This window comes from Atractosteus spatula, chromosome 8, assembly GCF_055471065.1.
Source record: "Atractosteus spatula isolate fAtrSpa1 chromosome 8, fAtrSpa1.hap1, whole genome shotgun sequence".
NCBI classification, from domain to species: domain Eukaryota; kingdom Metazoa; phylum Chordata; class Actinopteri; order Semionotiformes; family Lepisosteidae; genus Atractosteus; species Atractosteus spatula.
The window spans coordinates 29,358,837-29,386,793 of record NC_142713.1 but is presented as its reverse complement, the minus strand read 5'-3'; the positions used below and the strand labels follow the sequence as shown (position 1 = coordinate 29,386,793).

The 27,957-nt window shown below is 39.0% G+C and overlaps 1 protein-coding gene across 1 annotated transcript; it reads left to right on the top strand.

Moving 5' to 3' along the window:
- The first annotated feature begins 3,041 nt into the window (after positions 1 to 3,041).
- Positions 3,042 to 26,059, top strand: wif1 (wnt inhibitory factor 1). Its single transcript, XM_088922556.1, has 10 exons — positions 3,042 to 3,265; positions 3,522 to 3,661; positions 9,199 to 9,307; positions 9,698 to 9,838; positions 14,889 to 14,984; positions 15,774 to 15,869; positions 16,946 to 17,041; positions 19,472 to 19,567; positions 22,205 to 22,300; positions 24,099 to 26,059. The coding sequence occupies exons 1-10, from the start codon at positions 3,127 to 3,129 to the stop codon at positions 24,224 to 24,226; spliced, it is 1,137 nt and encodes a 378-aa protein (XP_088778682.1). The 5' UTR covers positions 3,042 to 3,126; the 3' UTR covers positions 24,227 to 26,059.
- Positions 26,060 to 27,957: the final 1,898 nt, after the last annotated feature.

Genomic DNA, 27,957 nt, shown 5'->3' with positions numbered 1-27,957 from the left:
GGAGTCATACTGTAATACAAAAACTACTCCGTATGGAATATTTTACCATCTAAAGATGTAAAAAGAAACAAGGCAGAGTCATTCCAAAGATATAGCTTACAACGCAAACCAAGATGTTAAATCAAGCTTAGAGGATATACAGTCTCAAACTGAATGGTTGCTGCTTGTTTCTCTGGCTACTTCTTAGGTGCCAAATGAACCCAGGTATTCTGTGTAGGCCACAAATGTCCATTCTTGTCCTGAATGCCCAGTGTGTCTGCGTCTTTTAAATGTATGTTCGAAGCATCACCACCTGAAGAGCTGGGAGAAGTTGCAAAATTGGTCCAGTAAAGCCAGTAACCAGCTAATTTGCCTCATTAATAGCTGGACTGAAAGTCCAGAAACACACATTCCCTCCAGGATCAGGCCAGGGGAAAGTACTATTTTATGTACTGATATCTTGTGTGATCTGTAGTAGTCTGGAAATACAAGATGGCTTTAGTGCTCAGTATGTCATCTTTTTCCTCTATTCTGCTGTAGCACCATGGCAAGGTACACCAGGAATGTGTTTCTTAGTCTATGAAAACTAGGTTGAGCTTAGCCTTAAAACAGCTTTTTTAAATAAAAAAAATATTTCTAAAGCCATATATTACAGGTTGAAAACTATCCAAACTTCTGTCAGCCTAGACGCAGTTAGGAAACAGCTCTGATCCGAATAGCTTCTTTGATGTTGCTGCCATGTACACTAAGCTACAAAAGACAAGAGCCCGGTTTATCAAGGACTTTGAACAAAGTGTAAATTGTGACTAACGTTTCCCTGAAGGAAACGCAGACAAGATCTATTGTGTAAATCTAAAATAAATCTACAAATTGCTTATCTGTCACACTCACCGCCTCAGAAATTTAAACAGCACTCCCAGTCACTTCTTTGTAGAATTAGAGTTATTTCACTTACCAGCATTGCATTCTGCTTGCTCATAAAAATGTAGTCATATCTTACCATGATTTTCAGATTACTGGCCTTGATTAAATAAAACACTTCCTGCCAATCACAAATTCCAGAGCCTGTTTGATGATGGGTTTCAAATGAGTGGAAGAAAGAAGCTGCAATCGAAAGGCCACCATAAAGACAAGACATACGTTTGTAATTCTCAGCCTGTGGGTGGCTTGTAGGTTTGATTTAATCTGGGTAATTGTCATTTTTTGGGAGGAATTTAACTTTTGTATCTGGATTCCATCACTCATTTTCAATTTTAAATATGTTTCTAGAATAATTACCAGGCACAACCTGTGCAAATGTAGATTAAAACACAAAAAAAGTATAATGGTAATAATACAGGATTTGCATCCTTACATTACTTAAAGACGTGAGCATGGGATTTACAAATTAGAGGAAGCCATTCTGCTTGTCTTGTCTCTTTAATCGAAATTGAATTACAACAATCAGGCCCATAATCTCATCTAGCTACTCTTTAAAATATCCCAACCTGGCTGGGAAACTTGTTCCATACCCTCACACCTTTTTGTGTAAAGAGGTGCCTCCTTAGTTTCAATTAGTTATCTTTATTAAAAGTCTAAAGATATTCAGTCCCTTCATCATTAAAGTGATTGACATTGCTTTAAAACCATGAATTACTTCAATTATCGATCCTGATAATCTAATCTATTTAATACTTTAACTTAAACTATTGGAGTGCCACCAATATTTTTTAACACAAAGCTCATGACAGAAACAGTGTTGTAAATGAAGACATTGCCCTTGCAGTTCATCGTTTCAATACTTACTGTAGTTTGTCTCTTAATTTCAGCCCAGTGCTAGTTAGGGTTTCCCTCAACAGTCTGTGCTGTCTTGACTGGCAGGCAGCAGCCTTCCTGACCGCAGCTGCATAGTAGCAGTGTTTTTCTTGAAACATGTTTGAATAACAGCTGAGGAATTAATGATCCATCTTGGATGTTGGGATCAAAACCAAAAACGTACTTTTAAAACAGAATGATTCCAGTAACTCTGTGATTTGAACAGTGTGACAGATACAGTATGATATGGCAAAGAGCACGTAAGTCCTCTTTATTTCCATTTATTTTATTCTCTCACTTAGGTAGCTTAAAAGAATAACAAAAAATAATTACGTTAAACAAATATGTACATCATGTTCCATAACAAATATATTATATCATATTCAATAGACAGTGGCTGAAAAAAACAGGTGCAGGATGACCCAGCCTTGAAAAAGTCTAATATATAATACAATATTAACCAAAACACACAAACCTGATATACAGTATATTTTTCACAACATACGTAAAAAATGTGGAAAAACAAATACACATTGTCCAATGTTTTCAAGTGGTTTTACCAAATTTTCCCTACACAATATGGAGCATACAGTAGTCCCATATTGATCAAGCCCATGGCTGCCTGTAAAATAGCTTTTCTTCTTCTACATATTTGACAAGGAAGAAGTGCTCCACGGATCATTTTATAACTTTACATTGTAACAAAGACACGCATGCCTATGATTAGGTGTGTTTTGTACCAGACAGTTGTATGGAGGTTTTAATGCAACAAGGGGACCTTGCAAACTCCACACACACAGGCACCAAAAGCTGGACTCAAACTCAGGGCTCTGGAACGGCAGGGAAGCATCCAGTCTCTCCCCCTTTACACTCATCCTCCTACAGTATCTCCAGTGCCGTCCTCTCTAGAATTCCAGACTGCCACAAACAGACAAAACGTGGTATCATTGCCTCGGCCACTAGTCACATTCTCGACTTCCTAGCGCTTCAGGGTCGCTGGATGCCTCGCTTTTTTGTTAAAGTACAGTCTAGTCCTGTATGTCACTTTGGATAAAGGCGGCTGGCAAATAAAATAATATTAACTGCAGCCAACGAGTCTTTTAATTTAGCACGCTCATGCATGAACGCCCTGACATAGTGCGTGTATTAAACATCTCCACCGTGTGGTCACATAACGACACGTGCAAGCCCTCTCCTCTACAAGTAGCGAGCGGGCGGGGGAATCCTGGCATTTCACTGTGACACCTCGGGACCCAGCAGAGCACAGCACAGCGCAGAGTCCCGAAGTGAACACGGGCAAAGCAGAGCGATCGCAACGCTGCACACAGAGCGACTTTCAGGAGACTTCGCACAATGGCCACTGAAACACCTGTTTGGAGCTGCTTAAAAATGTGCCTACTTCTTTTTGGGGGAGTCGTCTGTGCAGACGCAGCGCACCAGCAAGGCAGTTTGTATATGTGGATCGATGCCCAGCAAGCGAAAATTCTAATAGGTAATAATAATTAATAATAATATCCATTGACTTACATAGCCTAGCAGTTGAAGAGATTCGCATGCTGGCTACTATTTTAATGGTTGAAAATTAAATTTGTAGAACTTCTAAGTTGATTCTCAGTAAATGCTATGAGTAAATTTGCTGTCCTCCAATCGGAAAAATATGAATGCTTGGTATTAGGCGACACTGATCTGGTTGATTGGATTTAACTGAGTATATTCTGAATTCAAAGCCTTAATTGATCTTTCCACAGGTTTTGAAGAAAATATCCTAATTGTATCAGAAGGGAAAATGGCCCCTTTTACACACGATTTCAGGAAAGCTCAGCTGCGGATGCCAGCCATTCCTGTCAATATTCAGCACGTGAATTTCACCTGGCAAGCCACGGAACAGGTAGGCGCCTAACAGCCGCAGACCTGCAGTGAGGATTTCCCGGATACTGTTGCCGATATGAATCTGTTCTGAAAAAGACTTGAGCACTGTACTACATTTTAAATCTTATGAAATGTGTCTGTTTATATCCGTTTTGGTAGTTACAATTACAGCGAAAATAATTCTAAATATTCAGAATGCATTTAGAATACATTCTAAAATAGAAGAATATATTTGGTTTTTTTTTAACAGATACTGTCTAATGAACTATTCTACCCTAACAAATAACGGAATAAAGGGAACTAGTGTGTTAAATGGTAATTTGCCCGATCGTTAATTAACAGCATAATAACACAGCTTTACGTACAGAAGCCTTTGTGTTAAGTGTAATCTTGTAGTCTTTTAAAATAAATGCCATAGTCGTCTCATGTATTTGCAGTGTACTGCAATATTCTTTGACTCTGCAACTGGTTATTTGCAGTTAATGTTCAGTACCACCGCTGTCGTAGCATTAAGAACAATCTGTAGTATTGCACTGGAAATGTGCCCCAAACTATTTGACTGATGACATTGGTGCCCTCAAGGTTAATCGGTTCACCAGTTTAAGTCCTCTGCAGCAACTCAGCCAACAACTCTCAAGAACAAATATTACACACATACACATTTTCCACATTATTCAAGAAAACTCTCTCCCTGTAGTTTTCATCGCCACATAGTGACCCCTAGGGTTTTTACCTTCTACTAACAGTTGGAGAACCTGTCTTTGATGCAGGCTGTGGTTGATGCAGAGGCTTTGCCCTTTAGCCAAGTTCCTGAGTGCTCTGAGTTTTTTTTTTTAATATTTCTATTCCTTTCCGCTGTGGTATTTTACATCTTGGTGTTGTAGACAGGCCGCCAAGGATCAAAGCTTCATGTTGCAGAGGTCCTACTTGGTTTAATGCAACAAGCATGTGCCAGCCATCTGTTCTACCAGCACACAGAAAACAATGGTAAAACTCTCAGGCTCCTGCCAGAACCTGGGGTTTATTGGTTGGAGAAGGTTCTCTGGGCAGGAATGGCTGGTTTGCAATTAATATTGCTTGTAGCATTGTAACAGAAGGAAAAGCATTACTTCAGTATTTGTTTTACCTTTTCTCTGTGCACAGAAGTGCCATGTGATAGGCCTAAGGTCTATGTATGTCAATATTTCAGAGTTCAGATATACTGTATATCGACCTCCCTACAGATCAACACAGTGTACTCTTTGAGAGAATGGGCTGTGAGACTATTGCAGGACTGTACCTCACTGAGTTTACAGCACTGATTATCACAGGGGTGATTATTAAAGTCAGATAGACTGCAAAACAACTGAACATTTACCTTTCATAATTAACTGTGGGGTTTAGTACGATCCTGTTTTTTTATGAGGTAATGTACTAAAAGCCATTAGAGCCTCTTTTGCATAATATTGATATTCAATGAAAAGAATTATTCCAGACTAAAATTGATCACATTGGCATAAAAGAGCAAAGGTAGAAGATTAAATTATATCTAAATATTTAACAACATAGGCAAAGACATACAATCCAAGAATGAAATTGTGCATTTGTACTTTTCTGGACATGCAACCAAGTATGTAACTTTTTTCTAACATATATATAGACTCAGGTGAGTTAGATCAATTATTTTTTTTGTAGGCGAAAGTCAAAATAATGTATTTCTCTTAAAGTCTAAACAAGCCTGAAATATTGTTTTATGCTCAGCTTTGCAAGTGTTGCAGGCCTGGCAGAATGTTGGTTTGAGTGTGCTTTTGGCTCAATGGCGCACCCTAGTGATTATTTTTTCACAGAACCTAGTGCAACTCAATCCTAACGGAAAGAAAGGATATTTAAAGAACTGTAGTTTATGTAATGTAATTTATGTGTTATTTATATATTTATGATGATGTTATAAGTTGTATGGAATTTAAAATGGAAAAGTTTATTGCCATATTTAATTAATCAGACTCTTACAGGATTTTAGACTGCTGCAGATGAGAAGTACACAGTATACATACCACCTAAAATCAGATAAGAAATAGGCTGAATGGAACAATAACGTGTATAGAATAGGCAACGTTTGCTCATGAATTCATGGAAATGACTTTTAGGTTGAGGTGTTCCACATCACTTGAGAATAAGTAGAAAATGGATTTTTGGAAAGCCCTGAGAAAAGGATGAAGAAATATAATTAAACAAGTAAAACCAGTAGTTCCTAGTATTTGAATATCAGTGCCACTGAGTCCTATTCTGTGTGAGATCAAATTAAATAATGATTGTATAACTTGACTGCAGGTCAGTGAAACTGACTGACCGTGAAGGAGCTGCAGTGATGCTTGTTTTATGGATTGTGTGGCCCTGAACAAAAAGGAATCATTTTGAAAGACTGTACAAGGTGTACAGTGAGGATTTAGCCACACATAGTAATACAGTATGTCGTAAACATGGATCTTCCCGTTAAATCAATTGGGAGTGCTTAGAGCAGAAAAGGGGAATGTATGGAGTGTTGTATGTAATATTGTTCCTCTTTTCTTGATCTTTTCTGATAGTTATAGATGGTGAAAAATTCAAATACAGTATATGATCATTTTCTCCTCTTGAAATTATTACTTGGTGATATGGTGGTGCAGTGGTTAGAACTGCTGCCTTGCAGCAGTGGGGTCCTGAGTCCGGTTCTGGACCTGGGGTGCTCTCTGTGTGGAGTTTGGATGTTCTCCCCTTGTTTGCATGGGTTTTCCTCCAGGTGCTCAGGTTACCTCTCATAGTCCAAATTCATACTAGTAGGTGAATTGGCCTGATTGTGTGTGTGTCTGTTTTGATGTCTGTGTGTGCCCTGCGGTGGAGTGTCATACCATTCAGGGTATATCACTCCTTGCACCCATTGCTTGTTGAGATAGGCTCCATCCCACCTGCAACCCTGAACTGAAATCAGTAGTTAGAAAATGGATGGAAAGGTTTATTCCTTGCTGAAAAAAAGAAGAAAGAAAACACAACGTTTCGGCTGTGGAGCCTTCTTCGGGTGTGGATGGATGTATGGAAATGATTATTAAGTAGTTTGTCTTAAAAAGAAGCTTTCACAATCAAGCTGATTTACTCGTAAATTTCTCAGTTAAAGAATCTCCAATGTTTTCCATGGTGACTGGTAAGGAAGATGTTCTCTGAGGTGTTGAATTTATTGCTCAACTTAAGCAGACGCGAAAACTCTCAGTGGTCCGATGTGCTAAACTGGAACAGACAGCAGCCACTAAAGATTGCACTTTGGGAAGGGATTTGATGAAATTGACCAAATATGCCATCATTGATTATACGGCTATATGAGATTATAATCTGCAGACAGCCTGCAATAATTGTGGATTTAGAGCAGAACTTCTCTGCTCTTTTTGTTTGTTCTATTTCTTTGACTTCAAAGCTGTCCGCAAAGGCTTAAGAACAAAGACCTAAGGCATAAAGTGTGGCCAAAGCCAGCCTTCATGAGTTATCCATGGTGATTACCATTTAGCTACTGGATTACCCTTGCTTTCGACACACTGCACACGGTCTCACATAAGACTGGCGAGATTGTACTGGGACAGGAAAATCACACGCTTCATTTTCCCCTTCACCTTCTTTCCCATCTCTTTAGTTATCCCCTTCCTTGAGAGTATTGTTTGATTATGAAATACGTGCAAAAAAAACTAACAAACAGGCAAATTATACTCAGGGTGCAGCCTTGCTAGTGAATTTAATGTTGCTGTTGGGGGGAAAAAGAGTTGAAGAAAAGGGCTGTTGAAAATCCAGAACTGGATAGAAGACAACCGAATCGGCCAATGTGATTATCTGACAAGTGTGTCATTTTTGAAGGTGAAGTTAGAGACTGTGAGAGGGGTTTCTGTCTCTGGATGATATACTGTACCTAACTACAAACACAAGCAGAAAATGGTTCAGACATACATATTCCGACACACACACATTCAAATTAATTTCCCTCTCCCTCCCTCATCACTAGATGCACATGTAAAGTGCGTTTGTTGCAGTAGTTATAACATTTATTTAGATATCAAAGTCAAAGATGTATCAAAATAGAGTGAAACTGGTGTTGCCTCACCTTAAAGTCCAGTATAGTGGACAGTTTTCATTATGTCACACAGTATGTTTACAGACTATCATAATACAATGACACTTGGTTTGTTAACTTAAAGCAGTTATTGTCCTGCATAAAACAGCACTATTTAACAACTGTGTGTGGGGAACTGCAGTTTCATATACAAAGCTATTTCAACTGTCACACATTGAATCTGCAGCTGTTTACCATGTTCCACGTAAAGGTCATGAGTTGCAAAACTGGGCAAGGATTTCCTTACAACTGACATGATAATTAAATCTTTTCTTACATGAAAACATGAATGTGCAGAGGCTGTAAGAGATTAAACCCATGACAACTACAAATTCCTCTTGATCAAACCTTACATTTATTTATTTGCTGGATAGTCACTCATATGTCTGGATCTCTCAAAGGTTGATTTAGAAATAACAGTAGAACTGATAAACGCACATCCGAATACCATCATAAATAAAGCAAATCTTTAGAAGTAACCATTCCAAAATAAGTTATTTTAATTACAACCCAAGAACAGTGAAAGATAAAACTATGTCCTGCCTGAGGATTGAAGATGACCTGGCTGTTATGGGAATGAGTGAAGGCAAAAGGTCATCATACTGGCTCACAACCTCTGATCTATCTGCTAATTGTTTTCAGACTACAGGGACTATGGCACTGCAAATATTTCTAACCAGGAATAAACAACTAGTGTATAATCAAAATGACTATAAAATGTTGTCCACGTGAAAGCGATCTGTATGCTTAAAGGCCATTCGGGAGTAAGACATTGACAGATGAGGAATGAAACTACCATTTCTCTGGGCCAGAGAACATCGGAGAAAGGTACAACAATAGATAACATTGTTCCATTGACAGACTGGGCAGGTGGGAGGACTTTCCTTGAACACAAGAACACCTCTTATGCAGATTGATGGCAACCATACTGCTCAGCGACAAAGTCCTTGATGCAATGTTTTTTTTCTTTTTCTACGTCCAAATCCAGACACCCCACAGTGCTAGGATTATGATGGCACAACTTCAAGAAAACAACACAGAGTCCTTGCAATTGTCGGCTTTTATTCAGCTCAAGTCTGATAGAACATACATTAATCCAACTCACCAATGCCAAGAACAAGAGACAACCGCAAATGGCCACAATTTGCTAGCCACCTGCAGCTGCGCAGGAAGAGTGGTGCAGCATTCCATTGCAGTCTGTCTAGAAGCTAGGCTAGACTATGCATAAACACTGCCTGGATTGTGTTCGTTCTCTGGGAGATCATACCTGATACTAGCTTTATTATATTTTTGTTTTGACAGCGTATAGTACCATGTATTAAACCGATAATGAATCATGACTCCTTGATGTCTATGTTTTAAATACTGTATATGATTAAATCCATTGGAATGATTATTGCACTATTTTTGTGCATCAATATGTACTGAGCTAAGTTGCTCTGTTTCAGGCAGAGTATTTTTACGAGTTCCAGTCTCTGCGATCTTTGGATAAGGATGTTATGGACGATCCGACTGTGAATGTTCCTCTCCTGGGAACAGTACCACACAAAGTCTCAGGTGAGTGGAGGCGTACGTCATGACTTTTTTATTGTAGATTCCAGCTGGCAAATTTTAATTGAACTAGTAATATTGGTGTCCCACAGTTTCTGCGGCCCATCATCAAATGTATACAGTAACAGAAAGTAGCCGGGAATTTCATTTTGGAAGATATTAGGTATCTTTTACATACAATTCATATTTTGTAATGTAGATTTGTAGATAATAGAATGTTTGTTTGGTTCGCCACAGAATTATTGTGAAGATGTCTTGCATGTTAATGTTTCACCTTAAAATATGTGCAACACTAAAGTGTTGGTTAACAGACTTCACTAAATCCAGAAATTATAAAATAACTGTACTTTTTTTATATTGGAGGACAAATAGGATGACTGCTTTGGTTGGTTTCAGTGATTCAGATTGGATTCCCATGCCTTGGTGATCAGGATGGAGTGGCTGCGTTTGAGGTGACCATTCTTGTGATGGACTCAAGTGGCAACATTATTCTCCGGACTCCCCACAATGCCATATTTTTCAAAACCTGCCAGAGAGGTAAATAGATTCCTTTGTTGTCATGTATTGTCGTGTAAATGAATGCAATTAATTTTTATGTCGTGCAAGGTTTGTAGTGGTTGGCTTGAAATAGAAGGGCCTGGCTTGTGATGTTCCTCTTGAGCACATGATACCATAATTAAAATATTTAGTCTGGAGTGTGTTTGACAAGTATTATCAAGTTGATTGAATAAGACATCCCTGTGGTGGACTGGAATCCCATCCAGGGGGAGAGAGCTCATATGTTCTCTGTCCCTGCCTTGCACTCTGTGCTTCTCACATACTGTAGGCTTTCTGGCCTCCTGTGATCCTCAAGAGCATAGGTGGCTGATTGATAATGAAGGAGTAATGCATTCCCCTAAGGGAATCTTATAACTGTGATTGCAAATGGTCAGTGCTCAAACCAAACACTCCTGGAAGGGGTGAAATATCAGCAAATACTGCAAAGAAAAATGAAATGGGCCTTTGCATTGCATAACATCACGTCAATCATTGCTTAACACTGGGTGCAATAAGAACATCTAAAGATAAGCTACTCGTTGGTATTGTTCAGTTATTAATTCATAGTTGTCCTGTGTGTCAATGTGATTTTTCCATTAAGGACTCCTTTATGTTGTCTGTAGACTAGTGATTGGAGCTTTTCTTTTGTATAACAACCTCTGGGGGGAGTCAGATGTTTGTAAATCATTTCTGTTACTGCTCTTGGACATAAGTGTACAGTCCCATTCCAACCTGGCAGTTTCTAGATGATGATGACCACAATAAATATTTTGGCAAAGTAAACGTCTAAGCCGCAATTTAGAAAGGATCTTTCTTGGCTATTTAAGCTTTGAGAAAAGTGTACGAGCCATGCTAATTGTAGCCCTTAAAAATTACTTCTCCTTATACACTTGAATGCAGAATGCAGTATGGTTTAATGAGTTATTACTATTGATTACCTTTGATCTTATGGATGACTTCAGTATTTATCGTTTCAAGGTTTCAAAGTACTAGTACTGCCATACTAAAGTATTAGAGTGTCAGGTTACATAATTTTTTCCATCTTTTGTAAGATTTTTGTTCTGAAAGATGGAACTTCTAACGTGGTGTAAATCATGCAAATATAATAATTCGAAATTTCCAAATCATTTAGGTAAACAGAAACAGGAATTCAATTTTAGGCTTCAATACTCTGATTTGTGTGCTATTTCACCACCCTTCCAGTTCTGCTTTGTGTATACTGTATAAAGTCAAACTTAGCAGCCACGTACAATGGATAATTAGGTTTTGAAAACAAAATAAACTGGGTCATTAAACAATTAACTGTCAAGTGAGCAAGATGGGCAAAAAACCCCACCTAGAAAGGCCTTTTAAGGAGAGGAGTTTGAGTGAATTTCTGATATCTATCAAAAGAGATTGCAATAAAAAAAGATTTTATCAGAGAATTTATCAGAGCTTCTCTGATAAATCTACTCAATACATTTTATGTTCATGTTAGAAAAACAGTGCAACAGCCCCTAATAAAGTCTTTAGTGAGCTTCCATAAAGATTGACAGTTGACTTCAGCACTAATTTTAACCTCTAAAAATCTTTCAAAATATTTAGGCTTATTTCTGACATAACAGTAAAGAAGCAAATTGTGTGATTTCTGGAACCAAACCTGTACAGAAGCAAGTAATAATTAGATAAGATGACTGGAAGTAATCGATTGATGGTATAGTAATATTTCTTTTTCTATTGGCAACTACTAACACTCTCTTTATTTTACTCAGCACAAAAGAGTCAATGGGACATTTTGGCATTTGACAACTTTAGCAGGTTTGAAGGGTATTTCCCCAGACAAATCTTTCTACTTCATGTAAGGTCGTACTGGACTGGCTGGTGTTGATGATCTTCTGGACAGGGTAAAATGGGACGTTTTGCACTCCATGTCAATAAGGGTTATCTGCATCAGGGGGAAATATTTTCTGCACTGTGCTGTGACATTAAAATAATCTGAAATCTGAAACTCATTGATACAAGGCACTGGATCCAAGCCTCCGGCCGCCTGTGGGATGAACTGTCAGTCAGTATATCAGTGTATCTGAGGAGTTGAACATAAAGGTATGAAGTCTGGAACAATCAGGAATTTTCATTAGATCCCATAGTTGCCAATAAGAGCAGCCATCTCGGTAGATTTTTTGTTTAGAAAAAGTTAATATGATTATCCCCCTTGAGTCACCCAGCATGTCAGACTGACAGGATTCATACAGGGATATCACCTTTTCTCATCAGTGATGCTGTGGAAGCTCTGGTGCTGTGCTATACCTGCTTACTTTCTTAGCTGGTAAATAAGAGAGAGCAGCCACAGTTCTCTGCTTCAGCTGATAAAGGCTAGATTGAATGGTGGCAGAGGGCTCTAGCATCAGCAAAAAAGTGGGTTTTTAGAGACTCCTTAAGGCAAACCTCAGTAAAATACGTCAGCAAGAGCTGTGAATCAGAATACCGTGGTAGTTTAATAGGAAGACTTCAGTGTCGTCAATTGGGACTTGCAATGTAATGCTCCTTTTTGACTTTCATCCCCTTGGCTTTCGAACCCAGGTCTTGGGGTGCCTCAGGGGATGTATCTGTGAAAAGTGACCTGACCTGGAATGTGCCTTTTTGTAAAAGAAACATGGAGTGTGGAGCTTCTTGATTAAGCTGATATTCTGAGAGGGAGTCTCAGAAAGTCCATTGTCTCATTTTAAATACTGGTTCACATATAAACAGATTTTTTCAAAACCCTCATCATAAATATTAAAATGGGCAGAATACGGGTGAGAAATGTTTGTTTGATTAAGTTTATAAACTAAAAAACAGGCTTCAATTTTCATACAAAAACACAGAACACGTTCGTACATTCATACACATTCTGTTTTTTTTAAACACTTCCGAATGGGTACTGTATGTAACTTCATACGTTGCTACCAAAGACAATGCTAAGACCGAGCTCTTCCATGAATTAATTAGTGGTCTGCATTGCTTCTGATTGTGTTCATAGCTGGGATTCAGGAGTGGATCATTTTACTCAATTATAACACAAAATAAAGGCTCATGTTAACTAGCCTAATCCCCATTAAAGGATCCTTGTGCACTAGAAATTCATTGTGCATGACGTAACTATGAATGAGTGTCAAGGTATAATGGCCATTGCTAGTTGATGATGTCATGTGAACTTTGCCAGCTGTCTGTTCATGGGAATGAACTAGCTAACTGTCCTGCCTGCACCTGACCAATTTCACAGCGGCTTCTCTCAGCACACAAAGTGCTGTCACTCAGTAATCCTCTTTATAAAAAGAGAGTACAGTAAGCTTTCCATCAGGAACCCTGCTGCACAGCAGCTCAGGTTTCATCAGAAAGAACCATGTTTGTGGCATTTATTATATCTCCTTTCCTTGTCCGTTATGTCTCTTAAATGGGATTTGGTTGGGATTACTCTGTGTCAAAACAGCGCTAGAGAATACACAGGTGCCGCTCAAAAGTCTTACCTGACAGTGATTGGATTCAAATTCAGACACACAAACTATATTATAGCTTCCTTCCATTTTTAAAAAAATGTTTTCACTGCTTAGGTTTTACTAAATGCCCAATCAATTTGAAATCACCAGTGGTTTTCAGACTCATCCCTCCGGCAAAAACTCCCTCACTCTCACAAATAGAATAGGAACCTGTGGACAGCATACTCACTTTTAAGAATTACTCATCTTTTGACAAGCTGCAAGCTCCACAGTTTTGATTGGAGTAGGAAAGCATCTCTTACTAATTCCACAACAAATCTGCATGCATCTAGCAAGTTGCAGGAATCACTGTTGCATGGAGAGCAGTTAGGACTCTGAATAAAGCTCACCATATTCTGGCCAATGGTCTGCTGACATATGGGGAATTGTGGTTCCTTGCATGACCCAGGCCTGGACTAGTGACATGTGGGTCTAAGAGTTCAACCTGCATGCTAAGCAGACTCCATCTTACAGAATTACCCAATTATTTCTGTATGTTCAAGATCAGACTTTATTTTGAAAATGCATAATGCTTGCACGTATTAATGTGTATGTAGGGATTAGTTTCCTCTTAGTGTACGCCAAAAGAAACATCTTCATAATTTTTGGGGTGGAGCGGTGGCTCTGTGGCTAAGGATCTGTGCCTGTGGCTAGAAGGTTGCCGGTTCAAATCCTGCAGCCGGCAGAGGAATCCTACTCCATTGGGCTCCTGAGTAAGATCCTTAACCCCAACTGCTCCAGGGGTGCCATACAATGGCAGGTAGTTCCATCAGCATGTGCAGACTGCAAGGGAACAAGTAAAGGTTTATTCCATGCTGAAAATAAACACAATGTCTGTGTTATTTTTGTCATAATTCTGTTACTTTCTGTTGTGGAACTTTTAACACAAACTTGACAATGGACAATGACTGTCCAGAAAGTAAAAGCTTCTGAAGATCAGGAGCTTTAATACCACACATTCATGATTTTGTGTAGCCTGTACAGGACAGGATTCACTGTTATTCTGAGTTAAACTTTCTCTCCAGGTATAGTGTATTTCCTTACTTGTATATTCATTTTTTGTCTTTTTTTGTATTTTTAAGAACACAACTGCCAGCCTCTACACATGCCCAAAGTCCAGTTTGTCATAGTGTGTCATAAAGCCCATCTGTGGAGCTACAACACCTGGTGACAAACACATAGCACAAGAGTATAACTTGTGCTAATGTCCTCTTGAGATTGTATGAAAAAACTTGTCTAGGGCTGAAAAGCCAGAGTTGAAACACTACAAACACTTCAGCATTTACATTACTATAAGGAATATCCCATTCAGAAGGAGCTTTCTGATTGATTATATTTTGGAATTTCATCAGTAATTGCTTTGATTTGTAAACTGTTATAAAATGTGTTACTTTATTTGAATGTTGGCTTCTCTAGTGATCACTATAGGGAAGCCAACATTCAAATAAAGCAGTTCCATTGCTCAACGATTTCTGTTCTAAATGGAACTGTACTCTTGCTCCCTCTCTCCTCTCTCTCTCCCCCCTTTCCCTGTCGTTTCTTCCCTTCTTTCGAAGCGAAATGTCCGGGCGGGTGTCGCAATGGAGGGTTCTGCAATGAGAGGCAGGTCTGTGAATGCCAGGAAGGCTTCTATGGCCCCCATTGTGAAAAAGGTAAAAAGAAAACCGAACATTATTAGAACTGCAAGTGAAGAAGTTTTGACAAAGGGGATAGAAAAAGTGTTTTGAGATTGTTTTCATCTGGGTGTCTTTGATTATAGGAGGAGTCAACAGGTCTCTTTAACAGTAAACTAAAGCAGATGTGAGGAAAGCAATATCACTGCCTAATCGCTGTCATGAGAACATCTGCAGTCTCTGGTGGGGGTTTTCATACACAGGATTAAATCAGAGACTGAAGCGATCATTTTAGTGGCATGATCTTTGAATTTAAGACTGCGTAGAGACAGGCTGGGTTTCTCCCACTGAGGTCTGATTTTGTGCTCTGCCCAGTTTCTCAGGACCCTTCCTTCCACCCTTTGTTTTTTACTGAAACTCTTTGTTTTGGTTCAATATTTTCACCATTGACTTAGAAACCAAAGTTATATCTGATTACAAATTTATAGAACATTTAAATATCAAAAAGGATATTGTATTTCAAAATTGTCCATGGAATGGAATAGACTTAGTAGTCCCTTCAGCATAACATAACAAACTTTATCTAATAAATGCAAGACACTTCAGACAGCGGTATTTCTGTATTTCACATAAAAAAATCAATATTTTTTTGTAATAATAAAGGGATTTGTTTTACACTCTTAGGCTAGAATCAAATTTAAGCTCTTTAGTTACAAGAAGAAAAATGATTATTGTGGATAAAGGGAAGTGCCCTGATTCCAGTATAGGTTAGGCTTTTAAGGCTGTCTGGAAGCCTGTGTTGCCCACTTTTTTTCTCCTTTGTGGCAGCTCTGTGTACACCGAGGTGTCTGAACGGAGGACTCTGTGTCAGCCCTGGAATGTGCATCTGCCCTCCCGGTTATCACGGCATCAACTGTGACAAAGGTAAGCAAGCACTGGACCATCTCGTTCAAGCCACCTCTTCGCCCTGCAAAACACCGTGATTAGGTGGACAGAAGCTGCTGATACACCGATCTGGAATGAGGTTCGGCTTATAGAGCAGACTTGTTGGAGCTAGATACTCTTCCAAAGAGGCTAAGAACTGGTACTTATTTGTCTCCTTTTACTCTTTAATTTGACAATTCCTTTCCAGTAACATTGGAGAAACAAAGAAACAGGACTATACTGTACATTAGTGGTTAGTTGCATAAAATGTCTTTAAGTGTTAAATATGTATTTTTTTTTTGCTTTATTAGGGATAACGTTATGATTTTTAACTACTTTCTGCTATACTGTTCATGTCCTGTTAAGAGAAAACTAAGGGGAAATGGTAAATAAAATGTTTCATGCAGTTCTTACATAGGCCTGCTGAGTGAGATCCCAGAACTGCAGCTATGGTGTCTTGTCCCACTCACTGACACAGTCCTGTCACTGTACCAATATAACTCAGTTATTCTAGCATGAGATCCACTCAGCCTAGGCAAACTGCTGTGAGCCTTCACTGGCAATGTGGGGATCGTACTAATTCATGTCTACTGTCTTCGCAGACTGACATGCACAGGCACAGTCAGGCATGTTAAGAAAATCTCCTCACAGCTGGAAGAATACAATTTCTCCTGAGTAATATTACTGTTTTTCTAGAAAAGTCAGGAGCATGTGGTGTATAGAAGACACCCAATTCATAGGCTTTTCATACATCTAGTCAGACATACTGTATTGGATACTCTAGGGAAAGGTAGCAAGGCAAGATTACAACACCTTCTCAATTTATGACACTCCTTCACGTTCTTTATTTAACTACCATGATTTCCTGTGGACAAAGTATCCTTTAGAGTGGCCTGTTATGAACAACAAAGATATGAAAGATTGAATGTGTTCCCGTTTTTACTGTAGAAGCATTAATCCACAGGCTGATCCTCTTCTAGTGATTGCTGAATATCCCTGGCACATACTATAGATCTCTGAACATTTTCTAGCATTCCAAGATGTGACGATTTCTCTTTTCTTTATTAAATTTGCAGCCAATTGCAGCACAACTTGTCTGAATGGCGGGACCTGTTTTCACCCAGGGAAGTGTATCTGTCCATCTGGGTACGAAGGAAACCACTGTGAAATCAGTAAGTCGTGACCCTTAATCCTCAAGAGATTTTTGATTTGCTTTTAAAACCAATATCCCAAAATATCTTTTTTTTTCTTTCTGTTTTCCGAGTAGTATATGAAGGTCAGTTGTAGTATAAACATGATGAGTAAAATGGAATTGTTACTTGATCTTTAAGATCAGACCATTTGACATAGTTGAGTTTGCTCTGTGTTCATTTTAAAAAAGGTGGTTCTGTTTAAAGGGACACCTGCAAAGTAATATACCTATGCTTTTACAGTAGGTGAAATTAAACTCATGTTCATTTTCTGTTTTTTTAACATGTTTGCACTTTCACAGGCAGGTGTTCCACACAGATACAGGCTCAACTAACAGTAAGCTGTGCACAGTATTTATTGTGCAAATATAGATAAGTTATATTCAACAAAAGAGGTGCTCTGAAGCATGTGTTTCATTTAGTGATATGTATTCCCACTATAATCCATAGTATACTGGATTCTTAACAACAGTGAACAGAATAGCCTGGATTTGAGCTCTAGGCTGAGGGCAACCTTTCCTACAATGAACAGAAAACATGTCAGAGATCTATAAGGAGCTCACACATTTATAAAGAACTTATAAAAAATATTACCCTCACATTAGCTGCACAGGTCAGCATGAGCTTTTAGCTATTCCTGATGAAAATGACTCTTGACACACCTATGAAAAGACTCAAGACTTTGATAAATAGGCATTTAAAATAATGGAGTAAACTTTAGAACTGGGATCGGCGTTTCTAGATTTCACAGCTTTCTAAATGTCTGTTAGCTCTATTACTGTACTCCTCTCCTTTCTGCTGTTTAACAGCCACAGTACTTCTATTGCATCTGTTCCGCTTCTGAACAAACCCAAAAGTGTGTTCTTGTGTTGGTGAAAATTGACTGGGCCTGTCAGAGTGTACTTGTTAGTTAAACTAGGGCTGTGTAAATCAACAGTGCAGTTCCATGTCACAGAATGGGGCGGTGGGTTCACTGGCCATATCTCCATTCCTGTAGGGACGACAGGGCCTTATCTTAACTCTGAAATATATGGTCTTTTGAGAATGTCTGAAAATTTCTAACATGATTTTGATTCTGATTTTGTAGATGCTTAGAACTTGCAGTCAGATTGTGTTTAGGTGAACATTAGCTGTTCCTTGGAGAATATCTAATGATTTTGTAAATTGACCTTTAACTTTAAAACAAGCATCCAAAGTACTGTACATTTAAGTGATTAAAAAGTTTCTTACATTTATTTATTTAAATACAGATTTTTAGTTCTTTAATTATCAAAATGATGGAAGAGGAAGCCCCCAAAGCCATTTACTGCCCATCAGTAGAATTACAACAATTTGTTATCCATGTTATGTTGATGAAACAATTAGTAGAAACCTTTGTGAAAACCAATAGGATTAACCTTCTCTCTAGAAATAGTTTGAATGGTCTTTGGATAAGAGATAACTCAGTTTTCTGTGTTAATGGATCAGAATTTCATGTTATATAACAATTCAATATGGGTTTGTAATATATATTATGTAAAATATAATGATATAAAACAGTTTCAAATGATAATTCTTCTTATATCTACCTGAAGGCATATTTCAGTATTTCTCACATATTCAATATTGATACTTTACTTTCTACCACCTACTATTCATTGTTTTATAATATTACTACAATTCCAAACTATCTCAGGGCTGCTTCGCCCCCCAAAAATTGAAAGACATAGACTGGGCAGATGGGACATCCTGTCACCCTATTATCCACTGGCATGAAAAGCTAATGTTTTTCAAAATATTATTTTGTGGTCATTCTGAAAACACGATTGCCTTGATGGATACAAAATATCTGGGCCAATGCAATGCGATATATTTGAGATATGGCATCCTGTATGCCCTGTGTATTGCACTTCATGTTTTTTATGGACAATTATAAAAGTAATATGTGAAGGTATTCCTTACATCTCAGGTATTTCTTTCATTGCCTCTCCCTTATCGTTTTTGTACTTTTGCACATTTTGGAGCTGAGTTTTAGAAACACTTTCACAAGTTGTGTAGCCACTCTACAAGCACACAAGCACAGACTGGCTTAATACAGTCAGTTTGCATGGTATTTTCACAGTTGAGCTACTGTGTGGTTACACTGTATTTTTTAAGGCAGATGTGCTGTGGTTTTGACATGACTATGCCATGAGCTGGCTGTGGTTTCCCACAGCTTGTCATTCCCTGGTGTGATTTGCCACATGTGCAGTATAATTATGTGCCCAGACAATTCTGATGGAGTGATGGATGATGGATAAGATCTAGGGGAGCTTTGATGGCATTATCACATCAGTATCACAGGGGGAGGAGACAAGGATACGTTCATTAGTGCCTTCTGCTACCACTGTTATAGCATTGGGGTGTAAGACTAATTTCTGATTTGTTTTTCAGGCAAGTGCCGCCAGCCCTGCAGAAATGGTGGAAAGTGCACTGGGAGAAATAAGTGCAAGTGCACAAAAGGCTTCCTCGGAGACCAGTGCTCTAAAGGCAAGAGCAGCTTTGATGAAATTCCTCACCGCACGACGGGCACGCCGTGTTCTCACCTGCCAGTGAAATGTGAAAGCACATTTTTTTAGAGTGAGCATGAGGGTGTGTAAATGACTGAGAAAGCTTAGTCAGTTTCACCTGCAGCTGGGAATTGAGGTGCCAGTGCAGTTGTTTAGAATGGGAGGCACAATGAGATGTGGCTCACTCTGTGTTGAATAGTGGTGCAAAAACAAACCATGGCAATGAGTTCAACTCTGTTGATCTCTTAAGAGACAGGCACACATTATCGACATATTCCTCATTCATCAACTGCGGGTTAGGAGTGTAGTTGAGGGAGTATGTCTTCATCCCACAAGCTCCTCAGGTCAACTTGAGCTGCATCTGGAAAGAAGATGTTACTGATATTAGAGGATTGAGTGGGGAGCTATGTCTGCGTCCCTTCACTGCAAAGGAACGGGTTAATTCCACGCTGAAAAGAAGAAAGAAAAAAGAACATTTCAGCTGTTGAGCCTGATTTCACACCTGAAAAAGGCTCAACAGCTGAAACGCTGAATTTCTGCTCTCTACTTTATAGCATGGAATCAACCCTTACTAGTTCCATTACTGATGTGAAGTGCCATTCAAACTGACGGGCTGAACAGCTGCATCAGTCTCTTTCACAATGTAAAAAAAGAAAACATTAACTTCAGTTCTGCTGCTCCTGGGCTTTATGCATCCAAAGTCCTTTATTTTATTTTATTTATCCCTCTGGAGCCCATCTCAAGGGTGTGGTTTGTCAATTTCTCAGGCAACTTAATTAGGTCACGTTTATTCTGTGTCCGTTGATGGTGAAAACTCTGGTTTGTCACAGACATGGTCACTTCTTCTCCATCACTCTTAGTCGTTCAGCAGCACCATGTGCATACAGTTGGTCTGAATCACAGGTCAGCTGAGCTGGATGTATTCATTACATTTCCGCATTAGTCTTTGACAGGTTATGTTGTTTCTAAGCACAGTGTCATTGCAAGCACTATTGTAGTATAAAAAGGTATGGTTACCAGAAGTGTCATACCTGTTAGAGTGCCTGTTCACGCAGCACTGTACCACGGCAGCTGGCCTTGTCTCCACTCAGTCTGCCAATTCAACAATCGCCATGGTAAGAAAAGCAGGACGATGATCGAAACCGCCAGACCGCTATTAAGATGGTACTTACCTTGTCCCAGTGGATATTTAAGTCCAGCAGTAACAACGCCCCTTGTTGAGTCATAGAGTCATTTCTTGAGTCTCGGCTTTTTTTACTTTTTTTTACTTACGGCTTTTTATCTTTTTTTTCCACTGTCTCCAGACAGCTGCTTGCTCCAGCTTTAGTAGCAGATCTCACAAAAAAATTAAGATAAATTATATCACACATTTTAGGACCAATACAGAGCTTAATGCTAAGAAATACTGCATATTTCTTATTTTTTGACAGTGGTCACTTTACTCAGAATCCTAATTCCAGCAATAAAAACAACCGAACTTCTGAAATTGTTGGTCTGATTATAGATGTTACATATTATTTTGTCTTTAATAGGAATATTGTCATATACACAGATTTACTCATCTCTCCTTTTTACATTGCTTCAAAATACAGAATAATGTAGGGAACCTTGGACTTGATTCATATTAAATAAAATATTGAACCCAGTTGCCAATCTCAAATTACAAACCCAGTTTCAAAGGCAGTTTTAGGCTTCCTAAAAGCTTCTTTATTCTATTCATTGGAAACCTAGAATCATATATGTGGTTTGAGCTTTTTGACTGATGGGCAAGTTTTGACTTGCTCCATGTGGCCATTTCCCATTCTATTCTATGAGTCGATCAGTTGGGAATTAGACTGTTATTGGCCTGTTTAAAAACCCCTAGTGTTTCCAAAGAGTGCTCATGCAGTTTTATGCGGCTGGCTTGAGACTATGTGGAAGAAACAGGCTCGGCAGTTTTGACTGTCAACTCAACATTTAATCTAAAACAATTTGGCATTGGAGCCTCTTGTGTGTACAGATCTCCCCCAGGCAGCTTTACAGATGAAAAAGATCCTAAGGAAGTGAAAAACAATCTTACAATCCTAGCTCTGTTGTTTTATAATTATATATACTATAAAGTAATTTGCAGGCATTACAGTAATTAGGAAATAGGATTGTACTTGTATCTGGTAATGATTGTTAGCTTCTTTTTCAGTTTCCTCCCATTTTTGTTCTCAGATCTTTCCTTTGAGATTGTCCACCAACATTCCTCACAAAACATAATTGAGGCTCGCAAACCGGTCCTGTTTCTGGAGTTCCAGCATTTGGAAAAGGGGGGGTCTGGATTTTGGGAGCAGCAGGGTGGAATGTGTTGATTCCAGGTTACAAAAAAAAAACCTGCCTTACCTTCTTAGAGTCTGGCCTGTCTGAAAGAAAAAAACATGTGGACAGTGATTTTCACCAGCAAAGATGAAAGCCAGGAGAGTCAGATTGAGAGGGTTGTGATTAGTGAATTTAACACTGCATTAAGGTGGAATTTCAATGCCAAACTGACAGAAAGCCTGAAACATTAGCAGCCTTTGTGGTATAGCAGGCATGTAATTCTAGCTGTGATGAAATCTCGAGAACAGCTAAGCCCCTCTGTGTCTGCCTGCAGCTGTCTGCGAGCCAGGCTGTGGACCACATGGAACCTGCGTGGAACCCAACAGATGCCACTGCAAAGAAGGCTGGCATGGACGACACTGTAACAAAAGTAAGTGAGAAGCTAAATCCAAGCAGCCAAGTTCTGCCTCTTTCCCAAGCTCTCTGTGCTAATTATGACCTGGAACTCTATAAGTGTATGTAATCTCTCGTAACCCGATATTGCTGCGTATTCGTTATGCCACATTGACTGTTTGAAATCAGACATAAAAGCCAAATAATTGGTATGGCTGCCGAACGTTAGATTGAATGTGCTATTTTTAAAACTGCCCCCCTCCTTCTCCCAGCCACAACTATCATTCCACAATTATGACATTTAGGAAGAACCAGCCTTGCAAGCGGAAGAGTTCTTCAAACTCCAAAACAGATCATGTGTGAATGAGGCTGAGATTTCAACAAGAATGTGCTGTTCCGATTGTGTGTGTTCACTTCATCTGGAGTGTGAGATACCTTATTTTATATCACTGCTTTATGGTCTACCAATAACATTTATCATCCCAAAATGCATGTGCATCCTAATGTGCTTCTTATAGCAGTCTTTCCTAATGATTATGTTTGGATCAGATGATTAATTGTGAAGCTTCATGTGGAAAATGATTTAAATGCTGGTGCACATCCCGCATGTAGTGTAGGAGGCTCAAAACGTTTAATCGGTTTTTGATTATTGTAAAACCTGACTTCTGACTAGGGTCAGCCTACAGTAACAGTTGTAACCGAGAGAGGAGAGTTATGTTTTATAAGGAAGAAGAGAAATGGAGAATTCAGGACTTTGTCAGGAATTCGTCTGTTCTAGTTCTCTCTGTGGAATAGAGGACTGAAGAGCTGTTCCATGTGAGAAGAGGAACTGAAGATCTTTTGGGGAGTAATCTCTGTGAAGGACTGAGCAGGCTCCTCCGAAAGGGGACCATCGGTTCACCTTAGAAGCCCAGAAGGGTTCCGGAACCCAGCAGTGACAGATCACCAAGACATGTACTCCTACACATAGACCGGCAGAGGAAACCTACTCCATTGGGCCCCTGAGCAAGGCCCTTAACCCCACCTGCTCCAGGGGCGCTATATAAATGGCTGACCCTGGGCTCTGACCCCAAGCTTCTCTCCCCGTCTGTGTGTCTCATGGAGAGCAAGTTGGGGTATGCGAAAAGACAAATTCCTAATACAAGAAATTGTATATGGCCAATAAAGTGATCTTATTATTAAAGTGAATGATATGCTGGCCCGTGGCTCAGGGATAACAACAAATCTTTCTGCCTTTGTCACTTTGACTGAAATATGTAGAATCTTGCTTGGGTGGGTTTCCTCCCACCTCCCAAGGGCACGCTGCCTACAGTAGATTAACTGGCCTCTCTGTGCTGTCAGCCTCCAATAGACCGGCAACCCAACCCTTGCGTGGTTCTACTGTATTCCCCACACTCTCGGGATGGGGTTCAGGGATCTAGGACCCTCACCTGAAAAGCAGCATTTCTCTTAGATTCCTGGATAATTGGGATTTTGTTTGACTGGGGAGCTGTCAAGGAACACGTACAGGCTAATTCAATGCTGGAATTACTGTAGGAGCGAGAAAGGAGAACCCCCAACGTTGTGTTTTACCTACTTTTTTTTCTAGCTCCTAATTCCACCATGGAATTAACCTTTACTTGTAATTTCACTTATGGTCATATGACAATTTCATCCTCAAGCTTTGCTGCCAGAAGTGCTTTCCACCAAATGTGTGTGGTGTATAGTATATAGTTATGCAGCATGCTTTTTGTGTTCGTGGATTGATCTGGGGTTCCTCAGCTGATGTATGAGCTGTAAGTGTGGAGCCACATGGTCGCCTCTCTCAATACTGCTTCTGCTTGTTGTTCGTTCAGGGTACCGCGGTGGCAGCGTGAGTGTCCTGCGACCTGTCAGCCCCAAGCACAAACAACACACGCCTTCCCCGAAGGAAGTCAAGGAAGTGGGTGACGGCAGCCCTCCTGAAACCAATTACGTCTTGTGAGCACCATCGCTCTCACCCCTGCTTACCCCCAGGTGTCATCGCCATCGCAGCAGTCTGACCAATCACACCTGGTATTCATACCTTTCCCATCAGCTGCAGTTCCTTGCAGAATTAAAAATTGGGGGAAAAAACTGAAAAACGTCACAGAAGACTGCATTCTTCGACTTGTTCGTTTTTCCTTTTCAGTCAGGTTATACATTCTCTCCATAAAGTAAATGGGTGTCAGGTATATTGACCGCATTCTCATATCAGATTCCACCTGAAAAAAAACAACACATTTTCAAATAAGAAAATAGGGCTCTGATGGTGTTCGTTACGGTACTCCATCCAATTCATTTTTTTAAACCAAAGTGTTGATTTTGCGTTGTACTTTAGTTTACTTTTAAAATCAGTATTTTAGTCATGTGAAATATAATTTGATGATGTAAGGCTTTTGCAAATGATTATTCATCTACATTTTGCATGTCCAGCGCTTACATAATATAAAACTAGACATGAAATATGCAATTATAAGGCCTTGCTTCATCATTACACCTAAATCCTTTTTAAAGTTTGATCTAAATCTAATGAAAAGTCTTCCCAGTTTATGATACTAACTTTATTTGGGCATTCAAATGTACAGGTTCAGTATTATTCAGTAATGTTAGAGTATTACAGTATGTAAAATGTTATCAACTATGAGTAATTCCACAGTATCATGTTCTCGGTGAAATTGAGAGTTTAGGCATTCTCTGAAAGATATCCCACAGACATTTCTCCTTGTACTTGACTTCTTCACAATGTCAAATACCTTTTGACCCTTCACCTCTTTGGTTCTCGTGTGTTAATGAAAGCCAGAGCAGCAAATCTGTTTGCAGTGGAAACAATTTTCAGTTGCAGCATGACTCATACTCAGTGGTAACTGTTTTCATCCTTCACAGTCATCTCCCTCCATCCATTTTGACTTTTTCCAGAATATCACAAACACTGTTTTTACTGCCTATATCAGCTCTTACTGCCACATGCTTAGTGTATTCTGATAGGTAATAATAGATACTTCTGCTGAACTGCTTCCTTACTCTGTTCTCTTTTATTACGTTAGAACAGTTAAACATCAACTTATCCTATCGCGAACACCTTCATCAGAGTTCTCATTTCAGTTCTACTTTGCAACAGTGCATTTTCACATTTAACTTTTTTATGCTTTTTTTTAAATCAGGTGGTAGAAGAACTAATTGCAAAAGATACAAAATATGTTTTTACCGTCTGTGGCATTGAGTTCAAACAGGGATGGGCAGTTTCAGTTTGGTATTTAATGTATATATTTTTTTTCCACAGAAGATTATGTTGAATTATCCCCTTTTCTCCAGTAGAAAACATTCTAAAGAAGACATATTTTTACCTTTTCTTTCACTGACAATCTTTTGATATTGACAGAATAATGCTGTGGTTTAAATACTGAAACTATAGACTAGCAATTAATTTGTTTTCATTTGGAAATATCTGCATCTGAACCACTTTGAACATTTAAAATTCCTATTGTTTAAATAATGAAATAATTTGTGAAATTCTAGAAATCTTGTTTCACTTTTGCTTTAAAAATCATCTTTTTTGTAAGCCACTTACAGGCATTTCTTTCAAAAATTAGTCTTGTAGTCATCATAAAATGTATTTAGGCTATAAATGTGGATATAGTAGTTATTTGCCATTTTATTCTCTTTATAATTGTCAGTTAATCCATTATAATTAATGATTGTGACATTACAACTGCATAATATATTGTGAACAAAAAGTACATTTCTTTATTCTCTCTTATTAAATATGTATTAATAAATTCAGTTTTGTTGTAATCAAGATCTGCTTCCTTTTGTTTGCAAATTCCAATACTTCTAAAATGAACTTAATTAACATGTAAAAAGATGTTTATATTTGAAAAGTCTGTGGAATTAAGCTAGGAAACTGCTAGTTGATCTAAAGTTGGGTTACTGAGATTTGAATTCTATTTATACACGATACTATTTATAACAGTAATATCAATACTAGTGCTTTGTGGTAAGCCAAACAATAAGAATTGTATTCTAATATACAGTAAAGAACGACATTAAAACACAATAAATAAATATCAAAATAAATAAGTGTGTTGACTAATAGTGTTTGTTGTGCTTATAATTCGTCAGGAGGCAGTGAGAGGAGGCTTTGTGAGAAACCTGCCTGTTAATTGGAAAAACCTGCAGAATGAGGCCCTGCTGGTCAGAATCAGTAATTCAGTAATTAGCACTCAGAGGGAGTGAAATTCCACGTGGTGGAAAGGAGCTATCAGGATAGGCTCCGTGTGATATTAAATACTCATCTGGACTAATTTAGAGGTTTATAAGAACAGCCAGGCTGTCAATCTGTGTCTAGATTTCAGAAGGTGGAAGAGTGAAATGGTAGCCAAGTGTGCCTGTACACTCACAACACATCAGCTATCAGTGGGCAGGAGAATGGGGGTATGAAGCTGGTTCATAGAGGGAGATTATCAGGAGGCTGTGATTGGTAAAGGCTGGAGGGGGGGAATTTGGCCAGGACACCGGGGTAACACCCATACTTTATACCCTGGGATTTTTAGTTTCTGCAAAGAGTCAGGATCTCAGTTTTACATCTCATCTGAAGGACAGCACCTTTTTTACAGTATAGTGTCGCCATACTGCGGCATTAGGACCCACACGGACTGCTGGGTGATCACTCCCTACTGCTCCTACTAACTCCTCTTCCAGCAGCAACCTTAGCTTTCCCATGGGGTCTCCAATCCAGGTACTGGCCAGGCTCACAGCTGCTGAGCTTCAGTGGGCTGACAGGTGTGAGTTGCAGGGTGATATACATGCTGGCTTATGGGAGGTGTTAATGCCTGGAGGAGAGGGGCATCGCTTGGCAAGGTAGTAGTGCAATCTCTTCCTACAGCTGAGATTGAGGAGTCTCGAAGGCACTGGTTGAGTTCTGAATACTCCCTGGGACATACCGTCAACAGATAGTGTGAAAAGTAGGAAATGATCAACCAGATGTGCTGTTGCTCCTGTATCAGGGTCACAAGTGTTAATCGAAAAGAAGCTTCCCTGGCCAAAATTGAGCGGCCAGTGTAGTTCGTGAAAAGAGTCTATGAAAACTCAGTAAGAGTGAAGTTGACATTTTTAGGGAACATTGTAGTTGGGTAACAGACTAATTGAATTCTCTAGTACCTGGTGATTACTGAAGACTGAGTGAATAGTTAAGATTTGATGGTAAGCAGTGAGAAGAAGTCTTTCAGTAGACCCACATGATGAACAGCTCAGGAGGAAGAAGACTGTGCAGTCTTCCCTGAGAGGGGAATGCTGTGGAAGAGCTAGGATCATGGTGCATGAAATGCCTGCTTAAAACATGTAAAAAATAAATTGAAATGACGCCAGTGTTGAGGTTGTGTTTGCTGGTGGTTGCCGCATTCCTTTTACTGTAGATTTAGTCCCTCTTATTAACATTATCTCCTTTTAAGGTCTGGAAAATAGTGTCCTTAAACAAGTATAATTTTCAATATGCTGTAAGTCAAGATTCTATCAAAATAATTTGTTTAAGGAGTTTTGCTCTCCATGTGTTATTATTCCCTGTTTATCTAACTGGAATTTAAAGTTGATTTAAGATGATTGAATCGATGATTATCTGAATCAACAATTCATGTACGGTTTTAGCATTTTCTTTGTGCTGAAAGTGATTAAGCCCCATGTAATTCCTTATGTCTTAAA